The sequence below is a fragment of the Amyelois transitella genome, chromosome 7 (genome assembly GCF_032362555.1).
Source record: "Amyelois transitella isolate CPQ chromosome 7, ilAmyTran1.1, whole genome shotgun sequence".
Lineage (NCBI taxonomy): Eukaryota > Metazoa > Arthropoda > Insecta > Lepidoptera > Pyralidae > Amyelois > Amyelois transitella.
Genome location: NC_083510.1, coordinates 360,734 through 379,935, shown reverse-complemented (window position 1 = coordinate 379,935; position 19,202 = coordinate 360,734). Strand labels below are relative to the sequence as shown.

The 19,202-nt window shown below is 36.8% G+C and overlaps 1 protein-coding gene across 1 annotated transcript in view; it reads left to right on the top strand.

The window, feature by feature from the left end:
• LOC106143519 (lachesin) overlaps positions 1–18,933 on the top strand; it is a 52,835-nt gene extending 33,902 nt beyond the window's left edge. Inside the window, exons 6-10 of the mRNA XM_060945084.1 lie at positions 5,883–6,057; positions 8,582–8,691; positions 9,973–10,035; positions 12,058–12,204; positions 18,576–18,933. Of these exons, the coding sequence (XP_060801067.1) occupies positions 5,883–6,057; positions 8,582–8,691; positions 9,973–10,035; positions 12,058–12,204; positions 18,576–18,652 (572 nt within the window). The 3' untranslated portion in view covers positions 18,653–18,933. The remainder of the gene's footprint in view (positions 1–5,882; positions 6,058–8,581; positions 8,692–9,972; positions 10,036–12,057; positions 12,205–18,575) is intronic.
• Positions 18,934–19,202: the final 269 nt, after the last annotated feature.

Below are 19,202 nucleotides of genomic sequence, written 5' to 3'. Positions count from 1 at the left end.
TACGCCAAAATTGTCAATATTCTTAGTAACGGCGCATCTAAAACCAAAAAAATCAAGGGTCCTACAAAGAGGAGGGGGAGGACACTGTGTGGCTGGAACAAACATGTACAAGAGGCTCATCGTGAGGCAAGGCTTAGATTTGGAGTTTGGATGCAGCACAACCGACCTAAATCGGGTGTTGTGTATGAGCAAATGTGCGAGTCGCGAAAAGTTTTTAAAGGACGCCTTAGCTGGTGTCAAAAAAACCAAGACCAAATCCGTATGGACAGAATTGCAGAACAAAGAGCTACCAATAATTTCAGGGATTTTTGGAAAGCTGCATCCAGGCTGGATTCTGGGCCAGGCCGCCCGGTGAGTGTTGAGGGGAAAAGTGACGCAACTGAGATAGCGAACATGTTTAGGGAACATTTTAAAGTCCAATCTCCATTGGGTCCTACCGTCGAGGAGTTTGATGCTGGGTCCGTTGTGCATAAGGATCTTAATTTTCAGCGATTTTGCGCGGCTGAAATAAAAAAGGTAATAACAGGAATGAGCCGGGGTAAATCGCCTGGCCACGACGGACTCAGTATTGAGCACTTGAGGTATGCGGGCGTCCACCTGCCGAGGGTCCTCTCCATGTTCTTTTCGTTATGTGTGAGTCACTCATATATGCCTCCTGACTTAATAAAGACCATTATTGTGCCCATTGTCAAGAACAGGACAGGGGATATCTCAGACAGGTGCAATTATAGACCTATTTCCCTTGCAACGATAATTGCTAAGGTATTGGATAGTGTGATTGATGCTCGTTTGCAGCAATATTTAAATTTCCATGATGCTCAGTTTGGGTTTCGGCCTCGACTATCTACTGAGAGTGCGATTGTTGCACTAAAGCATACTGTCCAATACTATACAAATCGTAGAACACCAGTATTCGGGTGTTTTTTGGATTTCTCCAAGGCATCTCATAAAGTGCTTTGGAGAAAGCTAGAGGACAGGCGTGTACCGCCAGGGTTGTTGAATATTTTTAAGTATTGGTACAAAAACCAAACAAATTTTGTTCGATGGGCTGACGGTATTTCCGATCCATACTGGTTGGAGTGTGGGGTGCGGCAGGGGGGGCTATCGTCTCCCAGGCTCTTTAACTTGTATGTCAACGACCTTATAGTCGAGCTTAGCAATATGCGAATGGGATGCAGTGTAGATGGAACTGTCATAAATAGCGTAAACTACGCTGACGATATGGCGTTGCTCAGCCCAACTGTTTGGTCAATAAACGAAATGCTTAAAGTTTGTACTAGATTTGCGACCACACACGGGCTCATTTATAATGTGAAAAAGTGTCAGTACATTGTCTTTGGGGCCCCAGGTGGGAAGTCCGAAAATCTCCCACCCATTACTCTAAATGGCGTTATCTTGGACAGAGTTAAGACTTTTAAATATTTGGGACATATTCTTGCTGAGGACCTTAAGGACAATGCCGATGTTGAACGAGAGCGGAGGGCACTAGCGGTAAGGGGCAATATGTTGATCCATAGATTTGCCCGTTGTGGCGACCAAGTCAAAATAACGCTTTTTAAAGCTTTTTGCCAGGGTTTTTACGCGGGCGCTCTGTGGGTCCATTGTACCAAAAGATCGCTGGATGCCATTCGTGTCCAGTACAATAATATTTTTAGAATGCTGCTAAGACTGCCTCGATTCTGTAGTGCCTCTGAAATGTTTGCTCAGGCAAGAACGGATGGATTTCATGCCGTGATCCGTAAAAAAATGGCATCTTTGCTAGGGCGATTAAGAGCGAGTCATAACAGCATCCTGAAAACTGTAGCGGATAGACTGGAAGCACCAATAATGGGCCACCTTGTGCGGGGGACCATGCCGATAGCTGTATATGGCCAAATATGAAGCCGAGTTTTTCAGCGGCACCCCGGTGTACAGTTATTCTTTTTATTGGGTACCTTTTAAAATTTCATTTTGCCATATGTATTTACTAACACTATCTCTAAGTTTTCTGTATTACTAACAAAGTGGATCATGATATCTGAATAAATAAATTAAATTAAATTAAATTAAATTAAATTAAATTAAATTAAATTAAATTAAATTAAATTAAATTAAATTAAATTAAATTAAATTAAATTAAATTAAATTAAATTAAATTAAATTAAATTAAATTAAATTAAATTAAATTAAATTAAATTAAATTAAATTAAATTAAATTAAATTAAATTAAATTAAATTAAATTAAATTAAATTAAATTAAATTAAATTAAATTAAATTAAATTAAATTAAATTAAATTAAATTAAATTAAATTAAATTAAATTAAATTAAATTAAATTAAATTAAATTAAATTAAATTAAATTAAATTAAATTAAATTAAATTAAATTAAATTAAATTAAATTAAATTAAATTAAATTAAATTAAATTAAATTAAATTAAATTAAATTAAATTAAATTAAATTAAATTAAATTAAATTAAATTAAATTAAATTAAATTAAATTAAATTAAATTAAATTAAATTAAATTAAATTAAATTAAATTAAATTAAATTAAATTAAATTAAATTAAATTAAATTAAATTAAATTAAATTAAATAAATAAATATATACGGGACAAATTACACTGATTGAGTTGGCCTCGAAGTAAGTTCGAGACTTGTGTTACGAGATTCTAACTCAACGATACTATATTTTATAATAAATACTTATATATAGATAAACATCAAAGACCCAGGCCAATCAGAAAAAGTTCTTAAATCATCATGCCCTGGCCGGGATTCGAACCCGGGACCTCCGATGTCACAGACAAGCCTACTACCGCTGCGCCACAGAGGCCGTCAAAAAAACTATTATACATGCTGAATTAAGTTACTTTGTTACCTCGTCAAAGTTAAACTATTGAACCAATCTTTATAAAATTTTGTATAAATATAGTGTAGTGTACGGAAAAGGAATAAGATACTTAATTTTTACGTTGGTAGAGGCGCGGGCGAAAGCCAGTATTAAATATATACATTACACTATTATTTACATTACATTACACTATTAAATATATACATTATTAAATAAATATACACATTCTGCTTCTAATTTCCATGAACCTAAGCCTATATCTATTAGACAATCTAATAAAAACACTGACATCACTACATCTAACCTATCAAAGCATTGTATTACGTATTGATAAATTGATATCCCTATAGCCCTTCGGATCCCTTATTTAACCAGATATATTGTGTAGGTATATTTGATTTAAGCAGGGGACACAATGGCCGGGATTAGCCGGGACGGCTGAGAATTAGCGCGGTTATCGCCTATCGCTTTGTTAGTCTGTTTATATCAATATTGGTATAGTAACATATACCTACTTATGTAATCCTCATTCAAATTCAAAAAAATTCAAAATTTTTATTCATTATTATAGGATACTTCATATCGCTTATTAAATGTCAAAACGTATGGTTTAACAACATTGGTTGACGTCAAAAAATTACTTAAAACTAAGTTTACTGCCGCGTCCAAGGCGTCAGTGCAGGAGAAGCGGTAACAACTGCACTGCAGCATTTTCTTCAACAACGTCAACTTCACAATTATCCAAACTTAGAATAGATTCATTCTCTTGGCATTTCGCTTGTTTGGCCCTTTTTCGACTCCGATTCAGTTTATAAGTTTTGTAAGATTGAATACATATATTTATCGTGTACAATGGCTTTCTTAGAGAGGTAGGCAGAGACTACATCGACCGGTGCATATTATAATGTCCCTCCCATTTTCTCCAATTGAATGTCTAAGCTAATCTGAATTTGTGGACGGATTTTGTTCCTGTTGGAAAGATGGGTTTCTGAGGAAGGTTTATATCAATAAATGCTACTTGGTCTGATGGTGGGCTGGTCGCTAGTTTACACATAACGGTATTACGGTTTAATTTACTTTATAGTTATAACTACTGCAATCATGGTGTTACTGACACACACATACATACATACATATAGTCACGTCTCTTTCCCTTTCGGGGTAGTCAGAGCCAACAAACAGTGGCAGGTTGCTAGCCCATCGCTAAAAAGAGAATCCCAAGTTTATAAGCCTATTCTTAGTCGCCTTTTACGACATCCATGGCAAAGAGATGGAGTGGTCCACTTCTTTTTTTTTATTGGTGACGGGAACCACACGGCCTTCCTGACATATAGTAGACTTTTGAATCTCAAATAACTTATTGACAATGATATTGCATAATTCTAACAGATTCCTCAAAACGCCAACGATAAAACCCTTCGCGCATTCAAGTGGAATTCTTTAAAGCAAACTCCGTTATCAAACCTAATATAATCCTTCCGAAAAAACCGGGAACAAAAACACGCCGCGTAACTCTCTCCCTTCATAATGAAGTCATCCTCCAGGAACACATAAAAGAAACCTGGAACTTTATAAATATTTTAAAACGTCGTAGAATATTAAAGCGTATCACGCGCCAAGGGTAATATTTTCACGCGCAAAATTGCGGCCGTAAACTGAGAAATGAGAATTATCTTCACTGTGTGCGTTTTATTATCAGCTCGTGAGAACTGAAGTAGCGGCCGATCGATCATCATTGAAACTTAAATTGCTTTCGCTGTCCAAGATGGATGGACGCGTCACTGCACTGTGTCATTTTATGTCTTTGAGAATTAAATGTTTTATTATTTTTCATTGACTGCGAATGATTCAAGACATTTTTGAAAAAAAAAAAACGTACATAAGTTTGTTACATTATCTTCAGCAAAACAGTGAGCACTGAATTTTTACAACTTCTAGTGTCGTGTGCTTCCCGGCACCAATACAAAAAAGAATAGGATCACTCCATGTCTTTCCCATAGATGTCGTAAAAAGCGACTAAGTAATAGGCTTACATTCTTGGGATTCTTTTTTTGGGCGATGGGCTGGCAACTGTTTGAATCTCAATTATATCATTGAACTAAGTAGCTGAGCATGGCCATTCGGTCTTTTGTAGACTGTTGACTCTGTCTGCCCCGCGGGGATGAGGACGTGACTGTGTGTATGTATGTTCTAGTAAGAAAGGAAGTGAATGCTTTATTGTTAACTAAAGGAGTACATTACAAGTACAAAAACAGTACTACAGCACAAAGGCGGGCTTATCCCTAAGTGGGATCCCTTCCAGCCAACCTGACAATAAGAGTCTAGTCTAGAATTCTTGTTTTTGGCGATGGGCTAGCAACCTATCATTATTAGAACCTCAATTCTATCATTAAACCTAACAGCTGAACGTGGCCTATCAGTCTTTCAAGACTGCCGTCTCTGCCTACCCCACAAGGGATATAGACGTGATTATATGACTGAATGAATAATGGATGTGCCGTGCGGTTCCCAGCACCAATACAAAAAAGAATAGGACCACTCCATCTCTTTCCCATGGATGTCGTAAAAGGCGACTAAGGGAAAGGCTTATAATTTGCGATCCTTTTTTTAGGCGATGGGCTAGCAACCTGTCACTAATTGGATCTCAATTCCATCATTAAGCCGAGCAGCTGAACGTGGCCTATCAGTCTTTCAAGACTGCTGGCTCTGCCTACCCCACAAGGGATATAAACGTGATTATATGACTGAATGAATTATGGATGGTGTGGAGGGAAAGGTCGGAGTGGGAAGACCTAGACGAACGTATCTTGATCAAATTAAGGACGTCCTGGTAAAGGGTCAAGTCAAAAGTACCCGAAACCGCCGAGCTTGCATGAAGAGAGTTATGAATGTGGATGAAGCGAAGGAAATATGCAGAGATCGTGGCAAGTGGAAAGAGGTAGTCTCTGCCTACCCATCCGGGAAAGAGGCGTGATTTTATGTATGTATGTATGAATAATGGATAATCATTCCTTGTACTATAACAACTTAACGAGTCCCTCTTTTCCAGTTTCACCCATGATCTGGGTGCCTAACCAGTTGGTGGGAGCTCCGGCTGGGACTGACGTGACAGTGGACTGCCACACTGAAGCTCACCCCAGGGCCATCTCCTACTGGGTCTACGATAACGTCATGGTGCTGCCGACGAAGAAATACGCTATCAATACAGAGGAGAACTCTTACAGGTGTGTTTCATAATTAAAAGATTACTGATTACCTCATAGAGAGTGAGCTTAGATGAAGTTGCGTTTGAAACAGTTGTGGTGCGTGCCGGAGCTAAGTGTCCACATTCCCAGCGGGGCAGACAGAGGCAACGGTCAATAAAAGACTCAAAGGCTACCCCCAGCCGCTTGGATTGATGATAGAATTGAGATTCAAATAGTGACAGGTTGCTAGCCCATCGCCTAAAAGAGGAATGCAAAGTATATAAGCCTATTCCTTAGTCGCCTGTTACGACATGCATGGGAAAGAGATGGTGTTGTACTATTCTTTTTTCTATTGGTGCCGGGAACCACATGGCACTACTAAAAAAAAAGCTATATTATGCTAGATGTAATTGACCAATTGGAAGGCTCTATTCTTTGTTTCATCGTAATCAGATTGGACGTCGTGAAATAAAAAAAAAATAGAGTTTTACCGCAATTTTCACTATTTATGAATTTTAAGCTATAGTACTTTGTTATTGAGAATCATTGTCAAATGTCTCACCCCTGCATTCTCTGCAGAGGTGTGAATTGACGCCGGGAGGAAGAATATGAACATCTTTAGTAACTAAGTCCTGACTAGAAACATACATATAATCACGCCTTCGAGTAGACAAAGCCACCAGTCTGAAAAACAGATAGGTCACGTTCAGATGTTTGGCTAATTATAGTCCTGACGACCCTTCTTCAATCGTGCTGTTGAGAACAGTTTTAAGACAGTAGTAATAGTTTTTATAACAGAGAAAATTTACTTTCTCAATCCCCTATTGCAACCGACTTCAGGAGGAGGAGGTTCACTATTCACCCGTTATTTTTTTAATTCTTTAGCTTAAAATATATTCATAAATTTTCACTATATTACAATCCGGACACTCCTGTCCGATCCCGCCTGGCACCCACGTTCCCCGCACCATTAAAATTTAATAAGTCTTCTCAATCCCCTTTTTAACCGACTTCAAACAAGGAGGAGGTCCACCATTTTTTTTTTATTTCTATCATTTAAAATATGATCATAAATATTTACCATATTACAATCCGGACACTCCTGTCCGGCCCCGCCCGGCGCCCACATTCCCCGCGTCATTAATTACGAGTGGCCACCTAATGATTAATCGTGCGAAATCAACAGGCAGCCACTTCACGGTAGATTTGATCGGACAGGTCGCACTGGGGGATAATTAACTGTATTGTACGACTAGCTGTTGTTTGCGACCGAGTGCGAGTTCGGTTTTTCGTAATTGTCAATTGAAATTTTCTATGCGAATCTATACTAATATTATTAAGCTGAAGAATTTGTTTGTTTGTTTGAACGCGCTAATCTCAGGAACTACTGGTTCGAATTGAAAAATTCTGTTTGTGTTGAATAGACCATTTATCGAGTAAGGCTTTGGGCTATATAATATCACGGTGCAACTATAACGAGCTAAGAAATAATGGAAAATGTGAAAAAAACGGGGAATATTATTCATCCTTGGGGGCCTCAATGATGCCCAAAATAACTATTCCACGCGGACGTGGTCGCGGGCACAGCTAGTATTGAATATATTTGAAATGAATTACACAGATCGAGCTAGCCTCGTAGTAAGCTCAAGACTCGAATATGAACTCAACTAGTGTTGTCGAACTATCGATAGTATTAATATCCATATTTGAACTCAAAAAATCATCTACAATATGGAATTCCTTTTTTTAGGCGATGGGCTAGCAACCTGTCACTATGTGAATTTCAATTCTATCATTAAACCACATAGCGAATGAGGCCTATCAGTCTTTCATGAATGTTAGCTTTGTCTACCCCGCAAGGGATATAGACGTATATGTCTGTATGTATGTCACATTTGGACAACTAACTGTTTATCGTGACATTGTTTGCGTTTGGTTTTTCATTTCAATATCCACTTGATTTCCTAAGCTACTCGTATTCAACGTCAAAAATGCTTGACTGACAACCCTGTTCCGACCATAGAAACTGAATTATTAATAGCCATTCATCTGCTTAGATTATATCAGGGTCAAATATTAATGTCTGACAGCCGATTCAACCCATTTTAGTTCGGTATTGATTTTTAATAATGTATTGTATGTTATAATTTTCATCTATGTATACAACTCCATACTTTTTGAATTACTAAATATACTAAATATGAGTGTGACCACCATAGATTGCTCTATTGGAAAAGACGCTAGAGGCGGCACAGTCTTGTGCCTGCTCAACAGCCGCTAGGAGATAAGTTTATATCAATCCATCGTGTCAGTCTCATTCCTGACCATCTAAATTATTTTTATTTTCTTTTATTTTACTAATTTAATCTAAATTATTTAAGTTTTAATAACAAGACTAATGTATTGTTACTTACATTAATTACTACATACATACATATCGTCACGCCTATATTCCTCTCGGGGTAGACAGAGCCAACAATCTTGAAAATACTATTAGTTTTCGCGTAATTGATAGATAGTTATCCTTACACATTTTTTTACTTATTTCTTGCTTTTCCACTAGAGCACACATGAAACTCACAGTGCGGAATCTGCAGACAGGCGACTTCGGCAATTACCGCTGTATCTCCAAGAATTCGCTGGGGGAGACCGAGGGCTCCATCAGGCTTTACGGTAAGACTAACTTAAAAAGCATAATGTAATTAACTAGACTACACTCTCGCTATAACCTAACGGTGAACTGGTAGACAATGTAGCATTAAGTGCAACATTTTGTCAATAGTCTTAAGATTACATACATACATATGGTCACGTCTATATCCCTTACGGGGTAGACAGAGCCAACAGTCTTGAAAAGACTGAATGGCCACGTTCAGCTATTTGGCTTAATCATTATCGTAATCATAATCATTTATTCCTTGAATATGGTTACAATGTAGGTCTTAAGTATTTAAGAAATTCATATCAGTATTATTTACTATTTCTTTTATTTGATACCATAACGAAATGACATAACATTTTATATATACAAAGTTACAAATCACAAAACCTGTTATATGTTTACTAACAACCCTTTTGAAGTTAACATAGCCTAGGGCTGTTTGAACCTAAAGTTGACAGTAGGCCTTATTGTAAAGCCTGAAAATTCAAAATCAAAACAATATAAATACCTTTGTTTGGCTTAATAATAAAGGACTTTGTCAAGATATTCATGGGTTTAATTGAAATATTTTTATACTTATATTAATAGTCTTACGATCTGCAAGATAGCAGACAGCTAGCCTGTAATTTTGTTAGGTTTAAAAAAACTTATTCTCAAAAAAAAAAAAACACCCACATGAGAACATATTTAAGAAGTAAAAAGTATTTACATTCGCCTCGTTCACCCACACACTGTTTGCACTTCGTACTGTCGTATTTATTATTAATGTTCAAAGTATTATATATATATTTCTGTGATAAACATTGTAATTATACCCACAACTTGTTTGTTTGTTTGTATGCACTTGCATATGTGCATTATTATGTTCAAAGATCTTTATTTCTCAAAAAGACAGACATAGTCACTTAGCTGAGAATCTACAATATACTTAAAATTAGTTTTATCGTTTGCACTGCCACTGGGTAATCCGGGTATACGAATATTATCACAAAAAAGACTATTGAGGTAACATTGCACAAATCATTGGTTCATTAACTTAAATTTAGTACTTAATTACATATTTTTATAAATGTGTTCAGCAAGCTTTGTTTTAAATAAATTGAATGAAACAATTTTTTTAATATCTTGGGGTAGTTTGTTAAATAATTGTGCTCCTTCAAAGATAAACATTCGCTTACCATAGCTTGTGAGGAATTATTACAATGAATCAATCAGCTTTAAGTCACTTTTCTCAGATTTATATAAGTATTTTAACATTTTAATAACAATTGTTTATATTTATTTGTGAACAGAGATTCCGATGCCGTCAACGTCGCCTAAGGCGACGGAAATGAAGAGCAACGCCAACAAAGAGAGTGAGTTCAGCTTTATTTAAAGTTTCTATAAACACCTACACACATAAAATATCGTATTTTTCCCTTACGGAGTAGATACGGCCAACAGTCTCGAAAAGACTGATTGACTGTTTGATTTAATGATAGAATTGAGAATCAAATAGTGACTGGTTGCTAGCCAATCACCTAAAAGAAGAATCCTTAATTTATAAGCCTATCCCTTAGTCGCCTTTTATGACATCCATGGGAAAGATATGGAGTGGTCCTATTATTTTTCTGTCGGTGCCGGGAACCACACGGCATTGCTTAAGAACCCAATAATATATCGAACTGCCAGGAACATAAGCCACATTTTTTTTCCTTGCTATTTTTCGCGTGTGTAATTACCCGCGCAGCCTATCGAAACTAGAAAAACTTATGTAGAACTCAAACCTACCAAAACCACACGGTAACGACCCCAACTGCATTTGTGATGGAAGTTTGCAGCATACTATTGAAGGCGTTAAAAAAGATCTTGACTTTTTATTAACTTGTTAATTTTATTTGTTATAAGTGTTATTGTCATTTAATGGCCTTTTACAAAATCGTTCTAAAATACGAAATAAGAAAATTTAAAAATAATTTAGATAAACAAAAGCACAAAAGCAATCATTGTTTCTTTATTGTTTAACAAACAAAAGTAAACAAGAATCAAAGTTTAAAAAAAATAAATTGAAACTTCCAATGGGATTGTAAACTCTAATGTCATTTTAAAACCAAAAGTCAAACAATGCTCGGGTCTTCGAGTTATTCAAATAAAGCAATTCCGTGAAAGTTACAACAATGTACTTCATCAAGAAGAAATTGTAATTTGAATCATAGAAGCTAACTTTTTAGCAAACTTGGGATTAAAGGGTAGGTACTGTTGCTATATTCTCTGATTCACGACAGAATTAGCTTTGAACTAACTTTTTTTGTAGTTCTTCATCGAATGAAATCGTCTTGGCTGTGTGTTTACATAATTAAGATTAAGACAATCTTTTTGTACCTACTTAGCTTTTAACAAAGTTTTAATTTTTTAGTTTGGTTTTAATCATTAACTTGTCTTACATTCTTTTTATTTTCGCTTAATCTTGTTTTATAACATTTTATTTGGACGAATAATTCCAACTAGCAAGATCCTAAATAATAATGATTGTCTACTTAATTGTATGTAATATTATTTCAAAATTTATGTTAGTACTTTTGCATAAATAACAAAAGACAATTAAAACATTTCTAAATATTCATAAATCAATAACAATCATTTAAATTTACTCCATTCAACAATACTGTTATTTCTGCAATGAAAACACAAAAGAATTCGATTAAGATCAGAAAGAGCATTCGTGGAATTTCCAACAATGCACGTAGGAAAGTTAGCGGATGGCGGCGGCAATTCCAACGTTCTTAGAGTCGTTAGCCAAACCGTGCAATGCACGTCGAGTGCTGGATGCTCGGCCACTGAGCATTCGAGCAATGTAGCACGCTCCGCGCTCATTGTTCTTTATTCTATGCTGTTTTACTGTGAAACCGTTACGTACACTGAGTGGTTTGTGTAAAGTGTTATTAAATGTGTTTGCACTGTTTATAATTTATATTTTTTTATGTTTTAAATTAAAATGAAAGCGGCGGTAAAAGGAAAACTGAACTCTAAGAAAATAAACAGTATAATAGAGATTATACCTAGAGCTACTTTATCGTACGATACATATTAAGTCAGTAACTCATCCATTATCGTCACTTACCTACTCATCCAATGACTTATATATTAAGGTACTTACATATAACTTTCATATTACTCTTTACGCCTAGATTAAGAAAATCGATGTAAGGAGAAACAAATAAAGGTTGTCATTTAACTGTAAACTATAAAACAAAATTTTTGTAACATTAATTCGTATATGTGGGCTAAAATATAATCACATATTTCTTATTTACATCTTCTTTTTCTTGTTCCATAATCATGCTTAGCTCAGTCTACAGCATCTATCATGTCATTACTTACATTGAGGCGTGTTGCAGGCCGCCGGGCGAACGTAAGCCGAGCCGTGCAACGAGCCGAGCCGGGCACAGAGCGGCCGAGCGTGGTCCGTGCTCAACTCGACCGAGCGCCGGAGCGAGACGCGGCTCACCATGTGTACCGCGCGCCGCACCCGCACCACGTCTCAGGTATCATTGCATGCTGCTTCCGCTATATTTGAATCAACTCTTGGAATTTAATAAGCCATAGTGCTTCAGTAAGAGTCTTCCGTTCTCAACCTGAACATTTGCTACAAAAAAAAACAGTTCACTATGTATGTTTGCGCTCGTTTGGACTAAGATCGGACATCGATGGGTAATTTATTCTTGTTCGAAAAATCACACAATGTTAATTTCTCATCAACATGACTCAGTTTAATCATGTTATTATAATATAATAAAATTTTTGGTTCTTACGTTAAAACATCCTATCTTCTTCTATACTTATAATAAATCTGTAGAGAGGTCAATTCTGTACATGGAATATATTTTCAAAATAACTATCAGGGGGTGATAAGTGATCGATACTGATGCCAAAAATGCAATCAGTAAAATTTTTGTCTGTCTGTCTGTCTGTCTGTCTGTCTGTCTGTCTGTCTGTCTGTATGTTCTTTATAGAAACAAAAACTGCTTGACGGATTTTATCGAAACTTGGTACAGTTATTCTTCATACTCCTGAGCAGGTTATAGTATACTTTTTATTACGCTACAATCACTAGGGGAAGAGCAGTGAAAGGAAATGTTGGGAAAACGGGAGAAGTTACTTGATTTTTAAGCTTCCGTCGCGTGTGCAGCCTTAATGGTTAAAGATACAGCAAAACCATGTATAACGGAAAAATACTACATAAAATTATAAAAAAAATATCCCAAGACAGCATAAGTCTATCTTTTATGGTTGACTCACAATAACACGTGTTATTCCTAATAGCTTAGAAGTTCGGAGATTTCTGATTATATTTCTTTACTCTGATGTTTATAATACCAATGACACTCACACTCATTCATAATTCTTAAAAATTAATATAAGTACCTATTCAATAAAAAAAGAATAATCGAAATCGGTATAGAAACACCAAACTTATACATGAAATAAAATACGCTAACAAGCCATCGCGCGTAAATACTGAATCATGCTATAAGGATTATTTTTGCGTAACGGTTGCCGCGCTCGACGCGGCTAGCGGAGGCAGGGTATAAAAGGGGCAGGAGGCGAGCGCAAGCTTCATGACCAAGCCAGCTAGGGGGAGACTTCACGCAGTTCTCTCTTCCAGCCTCCCCCTGAGGACGAAGCTCGGGATCTACCAAACGTACGTCAGATCCCGTCTCACGTACGCGGCCCCGGCGTGGTACGCATTCTGCTCTAAGACCAACAGGAGAAGACTCAGAGCCCAAGAGAACCAAAGTCTCAGAGCAGTCGTTGGAGCCCCGCGCTACGTGAGGAACTCGACGATGCTCAGGGACTTGAAGTGAGAGAACCTAGATATTCGAGAGGGCGGACGCGTCATCACACAGCCACCTGCGCGGCATCGTGCCGCTCCACTCCGCTCCCTCCGGGCCTTCGGGTGAAACCCTCGCCTCGCTGCCTTGCGGCTGACGTCGTCAACCAGTGACGACGCCGCCGCTGATGGGAACTCCCAGTGTATGAAGACGTGAAGACCCAGGCCGTCGACCATCGACCTGCCTACAGTCGTAGGCAGCGATGATGCCATTGAAGAGGGCCAAAAGCCCTGACCAATCTACTCCGACTCCACTAAGGGAGTATGGGAAGACCCGACGACGGCAAGATAGTATTGCACAGGCGTTTCAACTTTATTTTCATTTCTTTTGTAAGTTGTAGGTACATATTTCTGGTTATAATTCTATTAGAATATTTTTTTTAGTTTAAATAGGCACTTAGATTTATCTATACTAATATTATAAAACTGAAGAGTTTGTTTGTTTTTTTTAATGTGCTAATCTCAAGAACTACTGGTTCGATTTGAAAGATTATTTTTGTATTGAATAGACCATTTATCGAGGAAGGCTTTAGGCTATATAACGTCTAGATGCAACTATTAAACTATTAGGAGCGAAGAAATATTGGAAAATGTGAAAAAAATCGTGGAAGGAGCATCCTTGAGGGCTTCAATGATGCCCAAAATAACTATTCCACGCGGACGAAGTCGCAGGCACAGCTAGTAGTATAAAGCTAAAGAGTTTGTTTGTTTGAACGCTCTAGTATCAATAATTACTGGTTCGAATTAAAAAAATATTTTTGTGTTGAATAGACCATTTATCGAGGAAGGCTTTAGGCTATATAACATCACGCTGCAACTATTAGGAGAAAAGAAATAATGGAATATGTGAAAAAACGGGAAAAATAATTCATCTTTGAGGACTTCAATGATGCCCAAAATAACTATTCTACGCGGACGAAGTCGCGGGCACAGCTAGTCTTGTATAAAACTAAATCTAAGCCGTACTTTGCATGCTGTGGAAAGTTCCAGCATGTGTTTGGTTCAGTAAAGGCATCGGTTAGTATTCAAACTAATGTATATAACTTCGAAAATAGGTTCAAATCTCACCTCGGCTATGAAGAGGTTTCATAGCCGAGGCGGGATTTGAACCTCTTACCGATTCGACCACCAACGCTCTCGTTAGTAATTTACCTCATATTGACGCGTTAAAATTATCGACGCATTGATTGTAAGTGCTTTTGTTCTTCCTATGAAAGCAAAAGATTATGACTTATATCCCTCTTCATACGTAGAATTTCTTTCCAAGTCCATTAAGATAAAAACCTTCATACAAGTTTCCGTGTTTCACTCGCATTTATTTTTAACACACCGCCTCCAGATTAATAATGCAGTATATTGTTACAAAGTATACGAAGCGGGTAAGCCTCCGGAGGTTTCGCTTTGTGAGTTTTACAAACGTATCGGGCTTTTTATTAGTATATGTAATTAGGTTGACGAAGGCTGACGGTCTTTGGGATACAGAGATTATTCTAATGTACATTATATACATATTTCTGTTCAGTCATACCGCTGGCTTTTGCGTAAAGCTAAGCTCGCAGTAAACTGAAAGTAATTTTTTTCCGTTTCTGTGGATATTATCAGAAAAAACAAAGTACCCATATTTGTTCGTTTATTCATTCGTCTATATCCCTTCCCTATCCCTTCCCTATCTATATCCCCTGGGGTAGACAGAGTCAATAGTCTTGAAGAGACTGAATGGTCAAGTTCGGCTTTATGATAGAATTGAGATTCAAATAGAAACAGGTTGCTTGCCCATTGCCTAAAATAAGAATCCCAAGTTTATAAGCCTATAGTGGTCCTGTGCTTTTTTATATTGGTGCCGGGAACCACACGGTTAAAACATATTACCTATAATTGTCCTCGGTTTAAACAAAATTTTATTAAAATCGGTCTCTTTACTAGTTATTCACAACTGTATTATGTGCTAATAAAACAGACACAAAAATATTAAATTCAAAATCTTTAATACACTCGCCAGTTTTCAAAACTAGATATATAAATTCAATTTAAAATACGTTTAAACGTTAAAATGTGACAAAATTATCCTTTTGCAAATAAAACCATTGATTTTAAACCTTGAATATTATAGCAATAGGGAGTAAATTGCGGGATTTCATCCGTGAACCGGGTTAGGATTAGTGTAGAATCGGAACCCATCTCCAGAAGCACGCGGCGGGTGTCGCCTCAACCGCGCTGCGGGACCTGTAGGGATGGCAAAAAACTTAAATAAATGAATATTTCATACACACATAGAGTCACGTCTATATCTCTTGCGGGCTAGACAGAGCCAACAGTCTTGACTTAAAGGCCACATTCAGCTGTGTGGCTTTGTATTAGAATTGAGATACAAATCGCCTAAGAGAAGAATCTCATGTTAATAAGGCGATCCCTTAGTCGCCCCTTACGACATCCATAGAGTGATCCTATTACTTTTTATATTAGTGCCGGGAACCACACGGCACGGGAACAGACAGAAGTTGCTTTATAAAATTGCTTGACTTATTATAAGGTCAAAGAAATTTGAAAGCGCAATAATGGAGAAATAAACTTTTATCAAAGCAAAACAGGTTCTTCCCACACATTTCAAAAGCTCCTTGTAAAGCCCCCAGTTCAAATCCCACACACAACATTTATTTTCATGCAGTAAGCTGCGTTCGCTATAAGTTGCAAACTCGTATAAAATTAATAATTCTTTTAGATAAATATCTTCTATTGTGTTTTATTGTTTTGGTCCTTATATTTTTTTCCAATCACATTAAAAGCTCATAAAGGTTCAATATTTCAAACGAAAAGACTACTTATTTACTCAGAAGAGGGAATGCATACTCGTATCAGTCGCTCAATAATAGTTTTTTTTTTTAAATTTAGGTATCGTATTTGTGTCTAAAAAACAATATTGGAATTTACTTACGAGTACATTCAAAAATACATAGTCTACGCAAACTATATAGCATTTGCTTATTATAAACTGGTATAATTTTCAACTAAGTCTATTGTAATTATATAATCCCGTCCACCTGTCAAACCGATTCTAAAATTAACTGAAAGTTATGATAGAACAGACAATTTTCCCAACTTCAAAGCCTATTTGAAATTCAATAATTATTCCTAACTAGAGGCCGCCCGCGACTTCGTCCGCATGGAAACCCTATCAATCCCGCGGGAACTCTGGGATAAAAAGTAGCCTATGTGTTATTCTGGGTCTTCAGCTACCTACATACCAAATTTCATGGTAATCGGTTCAGTAGTTTTTGCGTGAAAGAGTAACAAACATCCATACAAACTTTCGCCTTTATAATAGTAGTAGGATACTGGCAACCCTACGATTTAGAGATTAAACATTCAACGTGTTCGCACACACACTTAACCCTTATAAATATTCAGGACATACCACGTACAATCAATTCTTGCAGCGAACCAAAAAAAAGTTCAAACACATAATATGATATGAACGGTTTGAATAAATATCATGGGTGTTGATGTACGCTGAATTTTAACATTCGTTTTGATCTGTTGAATGAAAAAGGCTTTGAAGAATATTATTGCGAAAGAATATAACTTTGAAGTATTGTTGTTGAGAGAAAAATTTGTAGTGTCAGGGTATTCATGAGCTAACTTATCGCAAAATGTTACTGATTTTATCTAGGTACGTTTATACCTTCTTCTTTCATGTTACTAATCATACAAATCTTGTATTTGGTCAATCTGCTTTCATTCACCCCATTCCATACTGTCTTTTTTTCTGTACATCTACATACATACATATCATCACGTCTATATCCCTTGTGGGGTAGACAGAGCCAACAGTCTTGAAAAGACTGAATAGTAAAATTGATGTATATCTTCTCCCACAATATGGTTTCTTTAAGCGGTTCAGCAATTTGCCACCCAATTTCGCAATCATATAATTATTTCCTTTGCTGAGCGTGCAAGTTCATATACGTTTACATTCATTATAACGTCTTTTTTGCGGGCTTGACAAAGCCAACATTTGAAAGATTGCTATGCTACGTACAGCTGTTTGGCTTAACATCGTTCAAAAATAGAATCCCAAGTTTATAAGCCAAAATCCAAATAGTGACAGGTTGCTAGCCCATCGCCTACAAGAAGAATCACAAGTTTATAAACCTATCCCTTAGCCGCCTCTTACTACTTTTAGAGATGGAGAGGTCCTATTCTTTTTTTTAAATTGGACCTGGGAACCACATGGCATACATATACATATATAAACTTTTGTCTTGCAAATAAAAAAAATATACGAACTAAAACACAACTCAACATTTCTCTATATTGATATCGGTATCACAAAAAGATAAATTCAATTCAAACGTTTTACCAAACCAAATCAGGGAATATTCCCGGTACCTGTTCAAAATTAAACAAAGACTGATAAAGTAGTCATTGTTCGTCGAGGCGTGAGCGAACTTATCGGTAGATAAAAATGAAATACGTAAAAATAGCGCCGCGAATTGTGTCGGTGAAGCATCGGCGTGAAATGATAACACAGACGGGTGGAGCCGCGGGGAGGAACTAGTCATACATACATACATATGGTCACGGCTATATCCCTTGCGGGGTAGATAGAGCTATATTCTTGAAAACACCGAATGGCCACGTTCAGCTATTTGGCTTAATGATAGAATTGAGATTAAATAGTGACAGGTTGCTAGCCCATCGCCAAAAAAAGAATCCCAAGTTTGTAAGCCTATCCCTTAGTCGCTTTTTACGACATCCATAGGAAAGAGATGGAGTGGTTCTATTATTTTTTGTATTGGTGCCACACGGCTACTAGTCTGCTGCTTTTAATGTTGTATACACTTTCCTGTCATGGGCCTGCTGGAAGATATTTCACTAGAAATAAATAGTGCCCTTGTACTGAATTTCTCTTTATTTTAAGTTTTATCAGTGCCCCCGCCAAATGAATAAATGAATGAAATTTTGTGAAGAATAAAAAGTAAGTAGATTTTGACATAGTCTATAAACTAAATATTTTCATTGTTTCAGCTGGAATCCATCTGCACTGCTGGCGACCCGCGTTCTGGACCATCGTGCTTCTTGTTCATGTTGACCTAATCATCTAACTCATAAAACATCTTCACATTTTCCATTCCTTTTATTTTGCGACGATACTGTGAGTCCAAAGAGGTGGATGTAATCTGGAGAAACTCCTGGAGGATGATGAGTGTCTCACAAACTCATCGCTAGGCCAGTGACCATAGGGTCAAGTACATGCATGCATAGATATCTATCACATATTAGGCAAAGTCTTGAACTATCAACATTTGCCTCTTTGGTAAAAGTTCAAGAGATTTAAGATCAGGAATGAATAATTATATTCAATGAAAATGCTTGAATTAACATTAACTTTTTAATAATGGACACTAAGAGCTGTGAGTGAAATTGATTTTGATTAACATCTCAGTTCAAAGCTCCCATCACTCCTCTGTACATTATTAGAAAAGTGAATAAAACCTTTGATTGCCTGACAGAAGATTAGAGAGTATTTTTATAAAAACACTAAGAGAATGCCCGGGGCTCCCCCCGCGTGAAATGAAAAGTCTCGATAATTTCCATTCCCGTGGGAATTTCGGGAAAATCTCTCTGAGTGCACCCTTAAACTACCTAGCAAAT